Here is a 22998-nt window from a genome sequence, read left to right as displayed (position 1 = left end):
TCGGTACCATATTTGAAATGGATGTTATTTAGACATTTGGCCATCTTGCATAGTGCTGCTTGTCTAAAAGACATTAGAGGTACGCGTTAACTGAGGTAGGGTTGTCCGACTGTTATGGCACATGGCTAGCATTTGAGTACAGTACTAAGGTGAAAGCTCCCCTTTAAAATTAGGAACTATGGTAAAATTGTAAGAAGATTCTAGTGATGTCATATCACTTCCAAAATAAGCCGAATGTCCTCCCTACAATAAATACTTATTGATTACATATTAAGCTTTAATACTGCTTCTCTCTCCCACTTACGGATTAGAAGTCTGACTATGGGCTGGTGTCAGATCTCTGCATTGTATAACCAGAATCCGTAGTTCCTTCTTGGGGGAGTCATACTGAATAGAAAACTGGATCCAGCCTTGAACGTCTAGAGAACAGAATTCTCCTGCACTGAACAGGCTCATCATGCTGCCAGAAAGCTGTAAAAGGAGGCAAGGAAAACAATAGTATATTCAGTAATTCTAAAACCACATCAGCCAGAAAACAAAAGCTTCAGATAAAAGCTCAAACAATTAGATGATGACAATCGCATTAGAAAACTCATTGGAAAGTGAACAAATACTACTTATATTCTTATGATGTTATTACAAACAAGTACATATGGTGACTCCTTTCTCTTGCAGAAAGGGGACATCACTTGGCTGCCTCTGCTATTCTAAACTATACAATCTATAAGAAATAAGACAAGTCGGCACTGCCACATACCCAAGAAGAGATTTAAATGTCCACAGCTTGCTCACCTTAACCCTCAGCCTTGCTGCAATCTCTGTGGTGCTCAATCCATAACACTGAGCGCTGAGGATAGCGTGAAACGGTCTGTTGACCGGTCTCTGTATCAGTGACCTGACGGTTTTAATAAACGCTTCTATTGCTGAGAACAAGTCAGTGCCATCTATCAATCTTTTCACTTGATATTCTAAACTATCTTTGTGAGCATATTTCTGCTTCTATCTACCTGTGTGTGTGTCTATCTATCTAAAGCAGAAAGGACTGCAGCACACAAAATCTTCAGTGAAAAAACCTGGGATTTATTCCATCCTCAGCAAGACAAAAAAAAAGCTATGTTTCAGTGGTCTCATACCACCATTGTCAGGCATCGATCGATCTAGCCCTAACCTTTGATGAAACAATAGTAGATAATAAACATAGATTTTTGATTTGAGGGGGACAACAATAGAGGGTCATTCACAGAGCACTATTTAACTTAAAGGTGTTATCCAGGGAAATTTTTTTTTTAATATATATATCAACTAGCTCAAGAAAGTGTAAATTACTTCTATTAAAAAATCTTAATCCTTTCAGTACTTATGAGCTGCTGAAGTTGAGTTGTTCTTTTCTGTCTAAGTCCTCTCTGATGACACCTGTCTCGGGAACCGCCCAGTTTAGAAGCAAATCCCCATAGCAAACCTTTGTGCAAACTGCTACTCTGTGCAGTTCCTGAGACAAGCAGAGATGTCAGCAGAGAGCACTGTTGCCAGACAGAAAACAACAACTCAACTTCAGCAGCTGATAATTATTGAAAGGATTAAGATTTTTAAACAGAAGTAATTTACAAATATGTTTAACTTTCTGGAGCCAGTTGATATAGAAAAAAAGTTTTTTCCTGGAATACCCCTTTAAAGGTGGCCAAACACATTAGATAAAAGCAGGTTGAACCACCATTAAACAATCATTTGTCTGACAACCGATTGTTTCTCGGACACAGCCATACACGTTTTAGTCTTTATTGATCATTTTAGTTCAGACTGGTCATATATGATCAAGGACACAAGGTGAACAATGAATGATCTTTCTGGAAATATTCTGGAAACATTTTGAGAACATTCCGGACTGAAAGATCTTTCATTCGACTATTGGCATAAAATATCAAACAAAGCCGACTTCTTTTCAGATGATAACGTCAGTCAGCTAAAATGATTATTTTTTGTAAGATATTACCTGACAGACAATCATTAGATTAACTTCAATCTAATGTGTGTGGGTACCATAAGGCCTGTTCTTGATGTAGGTGTAAGTATGAAAGGTAGGACCCATTACTATCAGACATTTATGACTGTGATGGAAATACCTTTAGGGTAGGGTCACATGTGCCATATTTTGTGGCATATTTTAATGCATATTTCCTGCAGCTGATTTTGCAACCCAATGACTTCAATGGGTAGGAAAATATGCTGCAGCAAATATGCAGCAAAATAAGGCACTTGTGACCTTACCCATAAAGTGAATTTCTTTTTGTAAGTCTCCTTTTAATATTGTACAATAATAATAATGATAATAATAATGCAGTGTTCTTGATTAACTTAACAGCAATTAGTACTGATTTGTTATAGGTACATTATCCCATAGTTAAACTTATTTGCTTGTGAACAACCCCAGGTGAGAGCAACCCATTGTTTTCGTCTTGCACAACACTAGATGAGGGTATCCCCTTGGGGTTTGGGGTATATGCCCCTACTGTCTGTTTTATCTCTGCACATGAAGCTCTTATTTCTGTCCTTCCTCTAGTACTTTTACAGTCAAATTTGTGGGATTAATATAATGATAAAAGTAACAACTAAGCAAATGTAAAGACATGTTCTTACAGATTTATTGCCCAAAGTTGGCACAGATGGACTGTAGTTAAGGTTTCGGTGTCCACTTTCACCTACTGGGCCCTTATTGACAGTCAAGTCATTTTTGTTAAGGTTTTCCTGAAAAGACAGATATGTTGCACAGTGATACCTAATATACAATATATGCTAAGTATTTAAGAATAACCGTGCTGTTCAATACTTTTATGCACATTACCTCTCCAGTTATAGCTTCAGATGATAAGTTTATCTCTTCCATTCCCAGGTCTCCAACACTAGGTATGCGACGACGCATAGGAAGAACTTCTTATAGTAAAAACAAAGTCATATTGTAAGACTGACAAAGGTTTTATAGTAATTATATGTTAATAGTAAATGGCAAATATGAGGGTTTGGTCACATGTGCTGTATTTTGCTAATTGTTTTCTGCAATGATTTTGCAACCCATTGACTTGGGTAGGAAAATATGCAGCAGCAAATACAATATGGCACATGTGACCATATCAATACACTAGCTAGAGTATACACAAAAATTGGCTAAAACTGTAGATTTGTTCTACTTCAAGCAATCATTGATTTGTTCATGAAGCTGATAACAAGCTGACAAAATTTATCTTTTTTTTTGCTTCTTGGTCATCTGGTGAAGCTTTTTGCGTGCTTGTCAGTTACAGACAATTTTTTGTCATTTTGTGCAAGTACCTTCTATGTTAAAATCCTCCCCCATATTTTTATGGCCACTACATAGACCCTTAGCCTGTCATTATTTGTCAGCACAAATCTGTAGCTCATAATGTGCAGATGGGATGACAGATTCACAGTTGCAAATCTACATTTGTGGATTTTACAGTTTTTGATTTTGCAGTGGATCCTGTGTGTGAGAATACACTTTTTAGCATAGGGTCACACAAAGCGCATCCACAGCGATGTGAATAAGCTGCTGGATGGGTAGCTCTGTGTGTTCACTCGTGACTGCCGGAGGGAAATACGATGATACAAGTGTATACACAGAACTACCAGGCCGCAGCTGGGAGCTCTCTCTGCAGTCGCTCCATGATTGCCGACAGCAAGCACATTCGCAGTGTGAAATACGCTGTGGATGCGCTATGTGTGATCCTACCCTAAAGGATCTTTTGCTAACATTTTCATGTCAGATATCACAAAAAACCTTTAGAGGTCTTGTGTAGTTCAGGCTTTGATAGATAGAGTTGTTTATGACAGAACAAGGGGGTCCTACACGATATTAGGTATATATCCTGGGACTGGAAAGGACTATAAAAGTTATAAAGCTATGCCCTGATTCCTGATGACTAGCCCAATTTAACCATGCACTAATTTACAGCCTTGTTTTCCTGTTGACTGGTCCCCTTTTAATACTACTTACCTGGTGTGTCACTGTCATCTTCCTCTTTGGGGGCTGAGTTCTCCTCCTTTAAATCAAATACAATAAAATGTTGATCTTATACCAATAATGAGCTGGAATATTTTCATTGTATGTGCGTCAGACTGTGAAATTTACATCAGCTAAGAGACGGAGTAGATTTTAGATATATTTTACGCAAGTAAAATATAAAACGTAAAAAGTTGCTAATTTTTGCACATTTTCAAAATGGTAAGAAATGAAACCACAGAGTATATCAGGAAGTTGTAGAGCTTTTCATTTATACAGTGATTAAGCTTTAAATAACTTATAACAAAAAAAACAAACCTTTATAAGGACCATTAGAGAATAGGATTCTGGTGTGTAACCATGACAAAGGCAACTCCCACTGTCAATGTTTAAAAGGTTGTCCAGCTTTAGAAAAAAATGTCTCCTGTTTATAATAAACAGCATGGTACCTTTCCATTGGTTGATCTGGGGTTACAGCTCAGCGCCATATGTGAAAAGACTGTCAGATTCAAAAACTTTTTTATGTTGTTACTGAAAAAACTAAAAACCTTTTGTAATATGGTTGTTTAAAATGTTTTTAATATTTAATTAAGAAAACTGCTCCTGAAAGTCCCACCACTAGGGGTCCCCATACCTACTGTGACACTATCCAGTCCTGCAGCAGCATCAGCTTGTCCATGAGTCATGGAGAAGAGATGACTCATGGACAAGGCTGCATGAGCAGACACACCAGTCACCTCCCACCACCACAAAGAGGAACATGCCCCTTCCCCTGAGAGAATTTCTAACACAGTGCGCTAATGGAAAGATATATTTTTTATAATAAATATAGGTGATAGAGGCATAAAAATGTATATGTACATGGTCAGGATTAGGTACTGAGTAACATATCAAATTTTTTTTTGTGGGATCTCACAGGTACGCTTTAAACATATCTTAAGGTACACTATCCAAGTATCACAGAGTCATGTTGCATAAATCTTAACTTTTATTTTGTCATTAATAAAATACAATCAAAGGGGGAGATGTGCATAGATAATGAAAAGATAACATACAATGTTCAGTTACTAATAAATCAAAGACTCACTGGGGGTCTCTCACATAACACATGTGCCACTAATGTATGTGACTCTTGGACTAATTAAATAACTGGGGGATTATAAATGCAAACCAATAGAGAGATCCACCCAACTAGAGGGTGTAAACGAAGGGTGACTTCATAGAGAAGTATCCAATGTATGTCTGTATATCAGAAGACGCGTTCAGTAATTAGCACTACCATGCGTGTAAACCAGCAGCAGAAGTAAGCACCGCACTCCTCTCTGTGTAACAACCTAACTAAACGCACTGGCACCTATTAAGTAACTGGGGAAGTGCGGAAGTATATTAAAGGGAGACAAAGGGGAGCATTGATCAAAAGTGGGGAAAATCTGCATATTTTGGCACAAGCTACAGCTGTGCGAAAAAAAACTTGTTAAATAGATGTGGTTTTGCGCAAAGAGGTTAGATTTCGCCCTGTGGGACACATTTACTAGAGTTTACACTTGCTAAAGCTTGCTCAGAGCTCCCTCTACATAAACCAGCAAGTCTGTGCGCTGGCGGGGGATTCATTTAAACCGGCATGTGAGACACCAGTCTAAATAAATGTCTCCCAAAATTCTGGGATTTTATGCTATACAATTTCCAAACATTAGAATAGCCTATAGAATTTTCTTGCATCCTCATCTGCACTGTACATACCTGACCTTCATCAGAGGAATCTTGCTGTTGAGGCAAACTGGAAATCCTAGCATAAATTACAGAAAAATCACATATTACTGGGTTAGTAAAAAAAAAAAATGCATCACTAGGTAGATCACTATTTCTTAAAGGAAAACTGTCACATGTCTTGTCCCGCACTATCCACAGGTACCTGTGGATAGTGCGGGAGACGCTGAACAATTTGAGTCCTACCTTGCCTCGATCCGCTGCGCTATTTGCCCGTTATAGGTCTTTTTCTGTGTATTAAAATTAGCACTTAACTGGCAAAAGCGGGGTTACTGCCTTCAACTGCCACTGTGTTGTAACCGCCGCCCTGCCCGCAGCACCGCCCGGCTAATGAATATTCATATATTGCCTTACTATGTTGTCTCATATCGGCCGAGTCCCGGACGCTACTGCGCATGTGCGGGATTTCTCACTACACCCGGAAGCGGTCTTCGGAGCTGCTTCATTCGTCCGGAGCAGCGCTGAAGTAAGGGTATAGGCAGTTTGAGACTCGGCCGATATGAGACAACATAGTAAGGAAATATATGAATATTCATTAGCCGGGCGGTGCTGCGGGCAGGGCGGTGGTTACAACACAGTGGCAGTTGAAGGCAGTAACCCCGCCTTTTCCAGTTAAGTGCTAATTTTAATACACAAAAAAAGACCTGTAACAGGGAAACGGTGCAGCGGATCCGGGCAAGGTAGGACTCAAATTGTTCAGCGTCTCCCGCACTATCCAAAGGTACCTGTGGATAGTGCGGGACAACACATGTGACAGTTTTCCTTTAAGGGACTATTCTTTATTCTAGTCCTAGAACTGCAAACTGCAAAAGCGAGAAAAGTTTTTAGAATTGGGCAATGAAAGTGAAAATTTAAGTTTTTCCATTCCAGTTTTGCTCAATGTTTGTTAAGCAATTTATTCTAAATATGGCAGCCCCCCTGATTTGTTGAATTTTTTGATTTTGCTGAAATGCTTTTAGGGCACCATGTTGCACAACCTCTAAGGTACCAATACAGTGGGAACCCCTGACAAGTGACCCCATTTTTCAACTACACCATTCAAGGAATTAAAGGGGTTATCCAGGAAAAAAACTTTTTTTTATGTATCGACTGGCTCCAGAAAGTTAAACAGATTTGTAAATTACTTGTATTAAAAAATCTTAATCCTTTCAGTACTTATGAGCTGCTGAAGTTGAGATCTTTTCTGTCTAAGTGCTGTTTGATGACACCTGTCTCGGGAACCGCCCAGTTTAGAAGCAAATCCCCATTGCAAACCTCTTCTACTCTGTGCAGTTCCCGAGACAAGCAGAGATGTCAGCAGAGAGCACTGACAGAAAACAACAACTCAACTTCAGCAGCTGATAATTATTGAAAGGTTTAAGATTTTAATAGGAGTAATTTACAAATCTGTTTAACTTTCTGGAGCCAGTTGATATAAAAAAAAAAGTTTTTTTCCTGGAATACCCCTTTTATGTAGGTGTTTTGCATTTGTCAGCGCTCAGAAGAGAACTATTTTGCTAATTTGGTACAGATTTTGTTGTAACCACTTTTGGGCACCATGCGCATTTGAAGTGCCTTCTGGTAGCATTATTCAGTGGAAGCCCTCAGACATTTTTTAAGGCAGTACCCCATAAGTGAACACAAGTTGCTGTCTGGGCACACAGCAGGACTCAAAAAGGAAGGATAATCATTTTTAGTTCAGATTTTGATGAAATGGTTTTAGGGCACCATGTTGCATATACACAACCTCTGAGGTACCTGACAAGAGACTCCATTCTGGAAACTACACCCCTCAAGGAATTCATGTAGGGGTTTAGTGATCATTTTGACCACAGAGATGTTTTCCAAAATGTAACGGTGCAAAGTGAAAATTGCAATTTCAGTGCATTACATGTTCTGCCCAGCTTGTGCTGCTGGACACACTCATTCCATAAAGTTGGGCCTATTATATGAAAACCATGACTTGTTTATGGAAATGCTGTTCTCATGGGAATAGTATTCTTGGGCAAATTTTCCGCTAAAGTCATCAGTCTTTTGCTGGATTCTGCTGCCTATTTTGGCCTTCTGGATGTGGTAATTTCTTTCATTTTGTTTTCATCCAAGAGTCAGTTTTATTGCTGGACTAAAAACTGAACTAAAAAGTTTTTTAGTCTGGCAACAAAACCGGATACGGTCCAAAAATGAGCCAACCAGAGTTACTATCTGACTCCGTTGGGATGCAGTACGGCTCTGGTGGAGATATGGCAGAGGACGGTTTTTTAAATTCCCCGCCAGATACGGCAACTGAAATGCAAAAACGTGGTGTGAATGCCCTCATAGGCATGTTCTTTATTTTGATTACACCCCCATTCCCGTGTAAAACCTTTTGTATTGCCAGAAAGACTCTTGATGTTTACTTATGAAACCCTACTTCTGGAAGAACAACAACATATTCTGGTGCTGGCAGATTATTTTAATAACATGTATAATCTAACCAGAAAACAACAGTACTCAACCTTGCTGCATTTTCCATATTTCACAGTGCAATACAGCCCCATTGGATTTTTACCTTATTACAGTTGTTTTTATTTCATCCTCCTCAGAATCATCACTGTCATAATCCCCATTCAGTTCTTTGTCATCCTGACCCCAACATTGGTCCCATTCACCTGTCAAAACAAACTATTAATAGTGAATCACTCTTTCCTAATACCTGAGAAAACCTATGACCCACCTCTGGTTTTCTTCTTCCGTCTAATAGAGGCCCTCACTATGTCAACTCCACCAACTTGGCCCCAAGGACGTCTTGCCCTGACATCACTGAACCAGTCCCCAGACAGTCTTTTAAGTACAAGAGGATCTGAAAGAGATGACCGGAGTTTCCTGTAAAAAGAGAGAAGAGTGCTCTAGGTTATTGTACTATCATTTTATAAGGATAACATAGTTTAGGGAACAATATTACCCTAACTACAGATCACGTACATGAAATAGTGATTGATGTAGAAAATGAAGAAATGTAAGAAAATTTCCCTGTCAAGGTCATAGTATATTCTCCTTTGTATGTATCCTGATTACTATGTGTACTGTGGCCTTAAAGATAAATACAGAAGAATAAATATCCAGGAATAAGCAAAAACTGCCCTTAAAGGGAAGGTCCACTGTTGCATCCATTATTTTATTGAAAGTTGCCTCAATTAGAATTCTACTGCTTTTGTGGTAGGTGAGGTAAAATGTCTATTAAGAACATGCTGGCTAAAAGTGGCCACTCACTGATGGACGAGGAGCGCCTACCGAAGGAAGAAACCAATCATAAGGACAGCTGTTCATGACATGCTACAGACTATATCAACCCTTGTAATTGGTTCAAATACAGGAAATATCATTTATTTGAACTATGTGTCAGTGTGATTTCTTCTATCCTGCATATGCTAATTCTGACACCTAATTAGGGAGGCGGCAGATACTCATTTGACACCTTGTATCCACTTTGTATCCACAACTCTTATACAGTCAATTACATCTATAAAGTAACAGACAATAAACGATCCCTGTATAGACCAATCATTTAGTAACTTACCGTAGCAAAACCTACATAGTTTGATCAGCAGCAGTTAGTGTTGAATAGATAGAAGGGAGTGTGACTGCAAGATCTGACCTAACACAATTTTTGATGTCTACAACTATGGAGACTTATAGATTTACTGAGGATGTTTGCAAATTTGCTTTGTTTCAAATTAATTGTTGAATGTATTTGCATTGAACAATAGTAAAAAAAAAAAAAGAAGAAATATATGGCTGTGCGAGTTTCACATTCTATTGTAGTTTTTATTAATAAAAATTTTTTGACTGCTTTTTAGTAACTTATTAAAGGGGTACTCCAGTGTTTGGCAAAGTATCCCTAGGGATATGTGTCTGATTACGACGAGTCTGACCTCTGGAACCCCGCATGATACCCAGAATGGGGCCTGCAAATCTTCCTGCTGCATGGATGCCTGTAGATCACAGGGGGTCCCATAGGAGAGACATATGTTTTGCTAATTTTAAAAACTTAAACTTTTTTTTAAATCAAAATAAGTATGCTTAAAGGGGTACTCTACTGGAAAACATTTTTTTTTTATCAATTGGTGCCAGAAAGTTACAGATTTGTAAATGACTTCTATTTAAAAATCTTAATCCTTCCAGGACTTATCAGCTGCAGTATGCTCCACAGGAAATTCTTTTCTTTTCAAATTTCCTTTCTGTCTGACCACAGTGCTCTCTACTGACACCTCTGTCCATGTCAGGAACTGTCCAAAGCAGGATAGGTTTGCTATGGGGATTTTCTCCTGCTCTGAACAGTTCCTGACATGGACAGAGGTGTCAGCAGAGAGCACAAAGGGAAAAAGGAAATTCAAAAAGAAAAGAACTTACTGTGGAGCATACAGCAGCTGATAAATACTCGAAGGAATAAGATTTTAAATAGAAGTAATTAACAAATCTGTTTAACTGTCTGGCACCAGTTGATAAAAAAAAAAAAAAAAAAAAAAAAAACATTTCCAGTAGAGTACCCCTTTAAAATTAGAAATAACTGACATTAACGGTAATAAATGGATGCTATAATGAACAATAACGGATGCTCATGGTCCATTATTTTATGTTTATTTTAACAAAATCTTTTAATATAACAGACTCCTGTTAACATCAATTTTAGAGCAATTAAGAATGACCTCCGTTATGTGACAATAACAGATTTATAACAGATTTGCCCAACACGGAAGTGGACATAGCCTTCGCTGTTCCTAAAGACAGATTTACCCTGACAGCGGGCAATGGACAGCAGATTGCAGTGAGACTTCCAGTGGTCAAGACTTTAGAGCAGGTTTTTTTATGCGATAAGGTGTTATTTTTGCAAGATAAGTGATTTACAAATACAATAGGAATCACATTGACTACCAAATGGAGGGAAGTTGTGATTTCAGTTTAGGCCATGGTGGTGCAGGGTTTATATTTGTTTGGGAAAAAAATATGTTGAAGTAAGACATGGGAGGCAGACAGGTGTTAATGTGCCTTTGCCAAGTCAAGCTACCTGGTAGTATGGCTTAAGAACAGTAACTCATAATCAAATATTTAAGTATTGTTACTTTCTTAGCAATCTGTGCCAAGTGTAATAAGATCCCACACAGCAACATGTACTGACTTTATAAATAGCTGTGGTCTGAGTGCATTGCAAACTATTGCGATATACATTAATGTGGCCTCCCAAATAGTATTTAAAGGGGATGTCCAAAAAAGTTAGTTATCCCCCAAATAGGGGAAACCTGTAGAGAACAGGACATTATGAAAAACTATAAAATGCTTTTTAATTTTCCTTTGTTCCAATTAGACATTTTTGTCACTTCTGTCAGATCTGTTTAGTATCTTACAGTGCAGTTGCATCAATAGTGGCATGCAAATAAATATTTCACGGAATTGGCATGAGATAGCTGTAGCCCCATTAGGACCTTTTTCATGTCTGTGGAACCTAGTAAGGCTGTTAGCCGCCATCCAATGTACAAGATACAGCAGCTATAGGTGAGCAGCCAGTGTGAGCATGTATACAGAGAGAGGGGAGAGGATGCATGTCTTCAAGAGAAATGTTACCTACAGTCGGTGCACCTGCTGATTTGGAGTCCTGTATGCCTTCTATGGTGCCAGTATGGTACAATTGGTGATGGTGGTGGAAGCGCTGTGGTTGCTGCCCCTGCCTTGGTGTATGAGGGAATGTAGCTGGTATTGCTATAGATATGTATAGGTTCTATTCTACAGGGAGGACTATGGAGCTGCAGATCCTTAGGGAAATGGTGGGAACAGCACAACCTTTTCTTCCTTGGTTCGACCTTCCAAAATGAAGGTGGTACCAACCGGTACCCGCAAGGCCTAGTTCACTTGGTGGAATTTCCAAGCAGAATCCAGCTGAAAAACTCTGCCATAAATTCCATTGCACTGTTTCTGGCCTCCGCAGAAGGAATTGATATGTCAATTCTTTCTGTGGTATCCACTCAGAAATGCATTGCCATCCATGGAGACAGTGCATTTCTGAAGGAAAATGTTATACTATATGAGCCCCTAAATGGTATAAAAAGTACAACTTGTCCCCCAAAAAACAAGCCCTTATATGTTGTTGAAAAAAAAAATTATATATCCCATATTGTCCCATATTTGCTTGATCACTGGGATTGCTAGTGCTTTATAAGAAACTAGCGGAGTACCCGGCGTTGCCCCGTCTTCCTACCTAAACCTTGTGGGAGAGGACAAGCAACAATTATGCTCTTATCCTCATATCCCCTTCTCATATCCTATCCTCATATTTTTGTCCTCATATCCCAACCTCATATCTCGTCCTCCTATCCTGTCCTTGTTCATCTTGAGATGCGAAGCTTGTGGAGTAAAGTGGGGCTGAGTTGTGATCGAAAGATTGTAGTTGAAGGACCTGTGATGTGGGTGTATCGGACGAAAATTGTGTTTTTGGCCTTGAGGAAAATAGAAGGGGCATGGCTTGCAGAGAAGCATGGCCTTCGGGAAGGGGGGTAGCTTGCAAGCTGCACCGACAAACTCACCAGGAGATGTAGAATAGAGCTTGTGGAGTAAGGTACTGAAAGTCCCATAGACTTACATGGGACTTTAGACAAAAACGCTGACCTTGGCATGTTATATTTTTAGTTGGCATAACGAGTGTACCAGGTTTTAGCGAAATATCTCCAGCCATTTGGAAGTGATGCTGGAAAATGTATATACACACACAGACGCTTTATATTTATTTAGATGTATGCTGAGTTTGAAGTGATACCTTTCATTTTATCAAATCTGTTCTTTGGCCACAGCGCTACAAATGGTTGTCCTTTTTAGGCAGAAAATGTATGCAGACTAAAACAAACAGGTGCAGTTTAGCAAGAGGATGTACTTTTGTGAACACATTCCTATGGCTAGTAAGTTACTCTTTGGCATTCATGCATATGACAATAAATTCCCACACAGTCAATTATATGCAATCTAATGGATCAGCACTATCCACTGTGCGCCATGCTGCTTCACAATATCTATTCCATTATATGTTTCTATTGTGCGATTTTCTATGTACTGTTTAGTCAGATTTAGTCAGATTATTTCTTCCTGCTGTGTGTGCAGATGACACTGCCAGTGCTATTCATTTTACATTGACTTCGCCTGGCAGTTAGCATTATCATCTCTCAAGTACAAAATAGCTAAGCAGATGGACTGTGCTTTTACTCTTTCATCGAAATAAAGTAAACCAATTAAACAGGATTTTATAAGGGTGTTCTGCCTGGCAACTCAGTACCTGAATACCGCTTCCTTGCATTCAATGCATTTTTTGGCTTAAAAGAAAAAAATAACAAAAAACAGCATGTTCTGGTGCTGTATCCCATAATAGTGTGTATAAGTATATGCTTTTTTGTGGTGTTTTATTCAGTTTATTACAAGTCATTTCTATCGAAGAAAATGAGAGGAAAATGGCACAAAAATGCACACTCACATTTACATATGGTTTTAAAGTGGTATTCCGCCCCTAGACATCTCCGCCCCTAGATGTCAGATCGCCGCGGTCCCGCTGCTGGGGAGCCCTGGGATCCCCGCTGCGGCACCGTGCTCTCATTACAGCACAGAGCGAGTTCGCTCTGCACGTAATGACGGGCAGTACAGGGGCCGGAGCATCGTTATGTCACGGCTCTGCCCCTCGTGACGTCACGGCCCGCCCCTTTCAATACAAGTCTATAGGAGGGGGCGTGGCGGTCGTCACGCCCCCTCCCATAGACTTGCATTAAGGGGACAGGCCGTGATGTCACGAGGGGCGGAGCCATGACGTCACGCTCCTCCGTCCCCCATATCGCCCGTCATTACGCACAGAGCGACCTCGCTCTGTGCTGTAATGAGAGCGCGGTGCCGCAGCGGGGATCCCAGGGCTCCCCAGCAGCGGGACCGCGGCGATCTGACATCTTATAAGACATCTTATAAGATGTCTAGGGGCGGAATACCCCTTTAAGGCATTGTTCTCTTTTTAAGCATTGTTGTCTTTAAACCTACTGTGGTATATGGGGAAAAAAATGGTGCAAACTAGGTATACAAAAATGCCACCACTACAGCCAGTGACCTTAAAGACAAAAAAATTTAAATAAAACACCACTCAAGAGAGAAAAAGCGTTAAAAGAAAAAAAAAATGTTATGGCTTTTCAATCTGGATAATTTTTTTTTTTTAAAAGTCATGCTTCATCCATGGCATTTTTCAGTTTTATTTTCACCCATGTGAACCCCCTAAATCTATTCAATATTGGTGTCAAGAGTGTAGATTAAAGGGGCTAGAAATCAGGGTGCTGCTGTTCTGATGACCCTGATGCTGATTGCTGCTTCCTGGTTCGTGTGTCCCTGAAGGAACTGCCCTTTCAACGATTCATTGTCCGCAGCAGTGACTTGTTTTAGTCAGTAACTCGCTGAGTGGGCATTTGCTACTAGGGTAATGTGTCACAGGGACCAGATAGCAATGGTGAGCAACGGGGGACCTGGAGTGCCAGAACGGTAGGGAGATTGAAGCAGGTCCGTATAATTTTTTTGTTTCTAAGCTCAATTCTAATTTTGTATGGAACTGGACAACCACTTTAGTGCCAATATTCCTGGTGGTCTAGGAGAGTGAAGGGTTAAGTGTCAGAATATGCAGTTGTCTAGTAAAAAGTGGGTAGTTAATTCCAGTATAAAGAGATTTATGTCAGTATACCTGGTGCATTCCTGTACAGTATATCCCTTAACAATATGATATTGTCAGCAATAATTAAACAGTGTAAAAAGAAACCTCTCTTGCCATTCTCGCTTTAGCACCACTGCCGGAATCATTGAACATGACATCACCAAACATAAGTCATCCAATCAGCAGCCGCTGCGATATCCCGCCTCAGTCTCTGATTGGATGAGCAGATATCTGATGTCACGTCACCAAACCAGGAAGCGCCTGACAATAGGAACCTTAGTTCAGTGATTTTGACAGCAGCTCTAGAGCGAGGAAACTCACAGAGATTTTTTTCCTTACACCCTCCCTTAGCCTGAATTTCATTTTAATAGTCAGGTGATGAGCATAATTATACTATCAGGGGCTTTGAATATTTTACATTGGGGGGTTTGTAATTGGTATATAGCTGGGTCTGTATAATCATGACCATCACCTGATATTCACTCCCATGATTATGTTAAAGGGGTTTTAAAAAAATCATAGATAGCTGGGTCTGTAAAAAAAAACGACTATACTTACCTACCCTGGTCCCCGCTCAGCCAATCCCTGGCTGCAGTGGTATCTCATCTTGGCCAGTGATTGACCGAGTGGCCTTTCCTGCTCCAAGCTCTTGTCTTGGAAGCAGGCAAAAGATAGGGGTAGCAGAGGACCGGAAGGAGATGAAATGGGATCTGCGGGGGACAAGGGGTAGGTGAGTGTAGTTTTTTTTTCTACGGCCTCAGCAATCTATGGATATTAAAAAAAATAAAAACATTTAAGTTCACACTGGTGATTCCCTGAGTAGTCAGACAAACTTTAAACTCACATAGTTAAGTATAAGGAGAGCATATCAAGAAATGGTGTGTGATCAGGCCAACCTAAGATATTTCATGATAGGGTTGGCCACAGTTGGCCTCTTTAAGACATATTTGTCTCTCCTGGGAGATCACAGTTTATTAGCTTTCTACAGTAGTGGCCAAAAGTTTTGAGACTGAAACAAATTTTGTTTTCAAAAAGTATGCTGCTTGAGTTTTTAATAGTGGCAATTCACATTTACTCTGTAACTCTAAATTGTTATGAAGAATGATCAGATGAATTGCAATTAACTATACAGTTATTAATTTGCATATCTATTAACTAAATAAATAAAAAACTCAGCCCTGCCACAAAATAACAGGCTAACATCTCAGTGATCTTGTTAGATCAGGAAAAAGTGCTAATAAGGACAAGGCAGCTGATATCACTCTTTCATACTGAATGAATTATTGTTAGGAGTCGCGCCGCGGTCAGACATGCTGGCCACGGATGCACTCCTCCGCTGCCCGGCGCGGTTCGCACTGCGATTTGCATCAGGCGATGCAATCGCACCCAACCCACTGTTTGTTGCCTTCCCCATCGTCCAAGTGTCTCCTCTGTTCTTCCTGCTTGCCGGCACGCGTCCCCGCCTCCTAAGGCACGCGTGCGCCGGCTCTGTGAAATTTAAAGGGCCAGTACACACTTAATTGGTTCTTGTTGTTCCATTAACCTGTAAGTATAAGCATTTCCTTTTGACCCTTGCCGGATCTTTGTGCCATTTCAGCCATTTCATTCTGTTTGTGTCTTGCCTTGCCATGTATCTGACCCCATTGCTACATATCCTGACCTTGCTCCTGTGCCGCCTGCCTTCTGACCTTTTGCTACGTGACCTGACCTTGCTACAGTGCCGCCAGCCCTGACCTCCTGCCTGTCCTGACTTCGTGTTGCCATATCCTTCTTGTGCCACGTTACACCTTGGCTTCCTGTGTGGACGAGTCGTATCAGGGTAGCAACCTGGGTGCCGCCTGCAGCAGCATGTCCTTCCTGCTTTGCGGCGGGCTCTGGTGAAAACCAGCGGCACCTTAGACTCCGCTCCATGGTACGGCCCACGTCATCTTCTACACAGGTTCAGTGGATCCACTACACCTCTGCTGTAACAGTAAGATCCGGCCATGGATCCCGCCAAGGTGCAAAAATTCGGCTTGATCCGAATTTATTCACAGCAAAAAAACGGCTATTTCTGGCCTACAGAGAACCTCAATAGGGGTGTAGAACACTTTGCTGTGTTCTAACACGCATATGGAGTGTGCTGGGGTAGTGAAATAATACTGTTATTCAGTATGACATGCAGATTACAGGCATCGCTTTTAGAATCACTGCTGCAGAGCAGCACAATGACAGAGCCTGGTGGTGGCATCAGTATGAGGAGACCATATAGTGGCTGAATGACACAGTGTGGAGGTGTTGGCAGCATGAGGAGACCATATAGTGGCTGAATGACACAGCTTGGATGTGGCTAAAGCATGAGGAGACCATATAGTGGCTGAATGACACAGCGTAGAGGTGTTGGCAGCATGAGGAGACCATATAGTGGCTGAATGACACAGCCTGGAGCTGGCAGCAGCATGAGTAGACACTAAGGCTTCACCATCCCTAAGATTAAAAGATACATTTTGAAATTGAAATTGAAGATTTATGGCAGCTAGTGCTACCATAAAAAAAATTTTAGGCCCAGACCCAGGCCCAGCAGCATCAGTTAACCATATATTGGCTGAATGGCACAGCCTGGAGTTGGCAGCAGCACAAGTATACACTAGTGCTTCACAATCCCTAAGATTAAAAGACAAATTTTTAAATTTAAATTGAAGATTTAGGGTAGCTAGTGCTACCATAAAAAAAACTTAGGCCCAGACCCAGCAGCATCAGTAAACCATATATTGGCTGAATGACACAGCGTGGAGTTTGCTGATCGGGGTGCCGCGCGCTATTAACCCTTTAGCCGCGAGCTCAAAGCTGAGCCATGCAGCTAAAAGTGAAAGTGAAAGTTGCCGGTTAGCTCAGGGAGCTGATCGGGATTGCCGCGGTATAATGGCGGCATCCCGAACAGCTGTACTACAGGAGGAAGGTCTCTTACCTTCCTTCCTGCAGTCCGATCGCCGATTGAATGCTTCAAGCCTGAGATCCAGGCTTGAGCAATCAATCGCCGAAAACCCTGATCAATGCATCCCTATGGAGATGCATTGAACACAGTTAAAGATCAGAAAATGCAATGTTATAGCCCCCTATGGGGGCTATAATATTGCAAAAGAAAAGTGTAAAAAAATCATTAACCCTTTGAATTATCCCTTCCCCTAATAAAAGTTTGAATCACCCGGCATTTCCAATAATAAAAAAAAAACAGTGTAAATAAAAAGAAAAATAAACATATACCGCTAATTAAACCGCACGGTCAATGGCGTACGCGCAAAGAAATTCGAAAGTCCAAAATAGTGTATTTTTGGTCACTTTTTATATCATGAAAAGATGAATAAAAAGCGATCAAAAAGTCAGATCAATGCAAAAATGGTACCGACATAAACTTCAGATCACGGTGCAAAAAATGAACCCTCTAGCGCCCTGGACATGGAAAAATAAAAAAGTTATAGGGGTCAGAAGATGACAATTTTAAACGTATACATTTTCCTGCATGTAGTTATGATTTTTTTCTGAAGCAATACAAAATCAAACCTATACAAGTAGGGTATCATTTTAACCGTATGGACCAAGAGAATAAAGTTAAGGTGTCATTTTTACCCTATGGGGGCTATAATATTGCAAAAGAAAAGTGTAAAAAAATCATTAACCCTTTGAATTATCCCTTCCCCTAATAAAAGTTTGAATCACCCGGCATTTCCAATAATAAAAAAAAACTGTGTAAATAAAAACAAAAATAAACATATGTGTTATCGCCGCGTGCGGAAATGTCCGATTTAAAAGAAATATACCGCTAATTAAACCGCACGGTCAATGGCGTACGCGCAAAGAAATTCGAAAGTCCAAAATAGCGTATTTTTGGTCACTTTTTATATCATGAAAAGCTGAATAAAAAGCGATCAAAAAGTCAGATCAATGCAAAAATGGTACCGACAAAAACTTCAGATAACGGTGCAAAAAATGAACCCTCATAGCGCCCTGGACACCTAAAAATAAAAAAGTTATAGGGGTCAGAAGATGACAATTTTAAACGTATACATTTTCCTGCATGTAGTTATGATTTTTTTCTGAAGCAATACAAAATCAAACCTATACAAGTAGGATATCATTTTTTAATGATGGCTGACTCATTAGGAGACCATATAGTGGCTGAATGAGGCAGCCTGGAGGTGGCATCAGCATGAGGAGACCATATAGTGGCTGAATGACTGCCTGGAGTTTGTGGCAGCATGGGGAGACCATATAGTGTCTGAATGGCACAGCCTGGATTTGGCTGAAGCATGAGGAGACCATATAGTGGCTGAATGGCACAGCCTGGAGTTGGCTGAAGCATGAGGAGACCATGTAGTGGCTGAGTGGCACAGCCTGGAGGTGGCTGAAGCATGAGGAGACCATATAGTGGCTGAATGGTACAGCCTGGAGTTGGCTGAAGCATGAGGAGACCATATAGTGGCTGAATGGCACAGCCTGGAGGTGGTTGACGCATGAGGAGACCATATAGTGGCTGAATGAGAAAGCCTGGAGGTGGCATCAGTATGTGGAGACCATATAGTGGCTGAATGAGACAGCCTGGAGGTGGCATCAGTATGGGGAAACTATATAGTGGCTGAATGACTAACTGGAGTTTGTGGCAGCATGGGGAGACCATATAGTGTCTGAATGGCACAGCCTGGAGTTGGCAGAAGCATGAGGAGATCATTGAAATGTAAGAATTTTAAATAGAAATTTAAGATTTTGAAATTGAAATTGAGAATTTTGAAATTGAACTTTTAACTCCCAAGTTTTAGTGTCCCAAGCCCCGGCGTGTGGGTACAAAGGACCAAATCTAACAAGGAGTCACATGGCAGCACAATGACAGAGCCTTGAGGTGGCATCAGTAGGAGGAGACCATATAGTGGCTGAATGACTGCCTGGAGTTTGTGGCAGCATGGGTAGACCATATAGCTTCTGAATGGCACAGCCTGGAGTTGGCGGTAGATGAGGAGACAACAGGGCCTCACAATCTCTAGGAATAAAAGAGGAATTTTTACATTTCCATTGAAGATGTATGGTACCTAGTGCTACCATAAACCTATATAGGTAATGTCCTAGGCCCAACAGCATCACTAAACCATGTAGTTGCTGAATGACACAGACTGGAACTGGCTGAAGCATCAGTAAACCATATATTGGATGAATGGCACAGCATGGAGGTGGCTGAAGCATGAGGAGAGCATATAGTGGCTGAATGACAAAGCCTGGAGGTTGCTGAAGCATGAGAAGAGACCATATAGTGGCTGATTGAGTCAGCCTGGAGGTGGCAGCAGCATCAGGAGTCCTGAAAGTGACCCGATGACAGAGTGGTGCCGTGGGTGGCAATACCAGTACCCAGTGACGATTTGGCTGAAGCATGAGGAGACCATATAGTGTCTGAATGGCACAGCCTGGAGGTGGCTGAAGCATGAGCAGACCATATAGTAGCTGAATGGCACAGCCTGGAGTTTGTGGCAGCATGAAGAGACCATATAGTGGGGCTGAATGGCACAGCCTGGAGGTGGCTCACAATAGGGCCTCACAATCTCTAAGAATAAAATATGTGCATGGTACCTAGTGCTACCATAAACATATATAGGTAATGGCCTAGGCCCAGCAGCATCACTAAACCATGTAGTTGCTGAATGGCACAGACTGGAGCTGGCTGAAGCATCAGTAAACAATATATTGGATGAATGGCACAGCCTGGAGGTGGCTGGAGCATGAGGAGACCATATAGTGGCTGAATGACACAGCCTGGAGTTGGCTGAAGCATGAGAAGAGACCATATAGTGGCTGAATGAGATAGCCTGGAGGTGGAAGCAGCAGCATCTAGAATCCTGAAAGTGACCCGGTGACAGAGGGGTGTGGTGGGTGGCAATACCAGTACCCTATGACGAAGGTGGGTGAAAAAAGGTCTGATGCGGAGCAATGTTTGTAACTGGGGAGCAGCGCCTTAAATCTGTTTGGCACTATACATATTTGTGAATTGTTGGTGTGGCATAATGGTCAATCTACTCTCATGCATCAGGCATTGGTGGTTGGAAATCTTGGCTGATCCATGCCTGATTCATCTTCACAAAGGTCAGTCTCTCCCCATTTTTCGTGGACAGATGAGTTCTCCTTGGGGTGACTATGGTCCCCGCCGCACCAAACACCCACTCTGATGGCACACTACTGGCCGGGCAGGACAGCTTTTCCAGGGCAAACTCTGCTAGTTGCGGCCACAAATCAAGTTTGGCTGCCCACAAGTCCAGCGGATCTTCAAGGTGTGTTGGCATGGGCATGTCAAGGTATGCCACCACCTGCTGGTTCAGATCCTGCTCCAGGTGTACCTGCTGCTGATGAGTTTCTTCACTATGCAGGTGAAGCAAGCTACTCATCAGCGACTGTAGACTTAGGCTGCTGATGGAGCTGGTACTGCTCCTGCCACCCCACCCCTCCCCAGCAGCCATGGAAGTGGAAGGTGAGCGCTGAGGGCCCCCCGATTCAGACCTGCGAGAGGATTGAGGATGGCACCAATAGGCATCAGCCAACTGACTACATAGGATGCCTCTGTAGTAGGTCATTTTGTCCTTCCTCTCAGTGGGTGTAAAAAAGGCTCCTATTTTGTGGCAGTAGCGAGGGTCCAATTAGGTGAAGATCCAGAAGTCACCATGCTACCGAATGGGGACAATTCGGCTGTCATTACGCAAGCAAGTGAGCATGCATCGTGCTATTTGTGCAAGTGACTCGGAGGGACTCCCTGCCTCCATCTCCACTGCATACTGCCACGGTGTGTCTGGGCTCTCTGTCTCGCCTTCTTCGTAACCCTCTAGCTCCTCTGGCTGCTCCTGCTCCTCCTCTCCTGTCAGATTACTAGAAAAACTGCCCATTTTGCGAAACCTAAACTGTGCTCCACTGTTCCCCTCTCCCCCTCCTCCCCGTCCTTCAAACGTGTGGCAACTTCACAAATCAGACCGTGTTGGAGGATACCGTTCTGACGCTGCAACTCAAGGAGGGTGTGCTTTGTGGTGCACGAGTGGCTGAAGTGCATGCAAAGTTTCGTTCCCATTGTTAGGAGAAAGACAAATAGAAAAACCAGAGCTCGGGGACGGTTCAGAAGAAAATAACAGTCAAACCATATTTTGGTATATTGTCATAGAGGTAGACTTACTTCACTAGGGGAGATGTGTAGGTGGCATTGCTTTTCCCATCATCCCCTTCCAGGAGAGTTTTACAGAATGGCCGGGCAGCCCGTGAGTATATAGGATAAGGTTTATTGCGACGCGTTTCGGAGGGCTTACAAGATCGCCTCCTTCCTCAGGCATACAACCTGTAAGCCCTCCGAAATGCGTCGCAATAAACCTTATCCTATATACTCACGGGCTGCCCGGCCATTCTGTAAAACTCTCCTGGAAGGGGATGATGTGAAATGCAATGCCACCTACTCATCTCCCCTAGTGAAGTAAGTCTACCTCTATGACAATATACCAAAATATGGTTTGACTGTTATTTTCTTCTGAACTGTCCCCGAGCGCTGGTTTTTCTATTTGTCTTTCTCCTATATATATACGGACCACGGTTTTGTGATTCCGGCTCACCCTGCGCCCTCCCTAAGGGATGTCCATATGACGGAGATTGGTTCAGTTTATAAGCGTGAAGAGGACTCCAGGTGTTAGTGGGGGATCACTGTTTTGTGACCTCCCACATACACCGGGTGAGTACATACCTCTTATACTTTCATTGGTGTTTTGGATTCAAGCGCCGCCTTTTTTCTTTTTACCTATTATATGTTCCCATTGTTAGGATGTCTTGCAAATGGGGGGAACACTTCAGTAACTGCTTCACAACCAGATTGAACACATGTGCCATGCAGGGCGCATAGCTCAGCCTTCCAAGTTGCAGCGCATGCAAGATGTTCTTCCAGTTGTCAGTCACCATGGTTCCCATTTCCAGTTTTTGTGGAGTAAGCCATGCTCCAATTTCTTTTAGAAGTTCCTCCTGTGTGACTCTTTTCGCCAAAGGCAAACCATGTGAAGAACAGCGTGACACCGCCATGCCCTGCACACATGGTATGCTGAAGGGCCACTGAGACTTATCTTGGCAGTGGAGGCTGAGGACACTGTGGAGGATGAGGAGGCAGAGCCACACACTGTCACAGGACCAACAGGCTGAGAGCGTGGAGGAGGAAGCGGCGTGACCTGTCCAAGTTGGTTTTGTGGCTGTGCAGGAACCACATTCACCAGTGAGCCGTAAAGGACATGTATTGTCTATGACCATAGTTTCAGCTCCAGACATCGGCGCTGCCATGCACTTTGGTACACACCAACAGGCTCAAGCACTGGCCCACCTTCTCTTCCACAAAATTGTGTAGGGCTGGTATTGCCGTCTTTGCAATGAAATGACGGCTTGGCACTCTCCACCTCGGCTCGGTACAAGCCATCAGTTCTCTGAAAGGTGCAGAGTCCCACATTTGAAAAGGGAGGGACTGCAGCACCAGCAACTTAGACAGGAGCACATTCAGCTTCTGCACCGTTGGAGTGGGCGCATA

General features: G+C 42.0%; 1 protein-coding gene across 3 annotated transcripts in view; it reads right to left on the bottom strand.

Annotated features, from left to right (window-relative positions):
• The window catches only part of SYTL1 (synaptotagmin like 1), a 67991-nt gene that overhangs the window by 30918 nt on the left and 14075 nt on the right, over positions 1 to 22998 (bottom strand). The window contains exons 2-8 of one of the 3 annotated variants that reach the window (XM_056557391.1): positions 8469 to 8617; positions 8304 to 8403; positions 5750 to 5795; positions 4004 to 4049; positions 2840 to 2928; positions 2635 to 2742; positions 305 to 471 (exon numbers count right to left, since the gene is read on the bottom strand). In XM_056557391.1, the coding sequence (XP_056413366.1) occupies positions 305 to 471; positions 2635 to 2742; positions 2840 to 2928; positions 4004 to 4049; positions 5750 to 5795; positions 8304 to 8403; positions 8469 to 8617 (705 nt within the window). Of the gene's footprint in view, positions 1 to 304; positions 472 to 2634; positions 2743 to 2839; positions 2929 to 4003; positions 4050 to 5749; positions 5796 to 6130; positions 6285 to 8303; positions 8404 to 8468; positions 8618 to 22998 lie in introns of those variants that run through there. The other 2 variants (XM_056557393.1, XM_056557394.1) reach the window with 2 other exon arrangements.

This window comes from Hyla sarda, chromosome 2 (genome assembly GCF_029499605.1).
Source record: "Hyla sarda isolate aHylSar1 chromosome 2, aHylSar1.hap1, whole genome shotgun sequence".
Classification (NCBI taxonomy): Eukaryota; Metazoa; Chordata; class Amphibia; order Anura; family Hylidae; genus Hyla; species Hyla sarda.
Note: the sequence above shows the minus strand (reverse complement) of the source record. Positions and strands in the feature narration are given on the sequence as shown.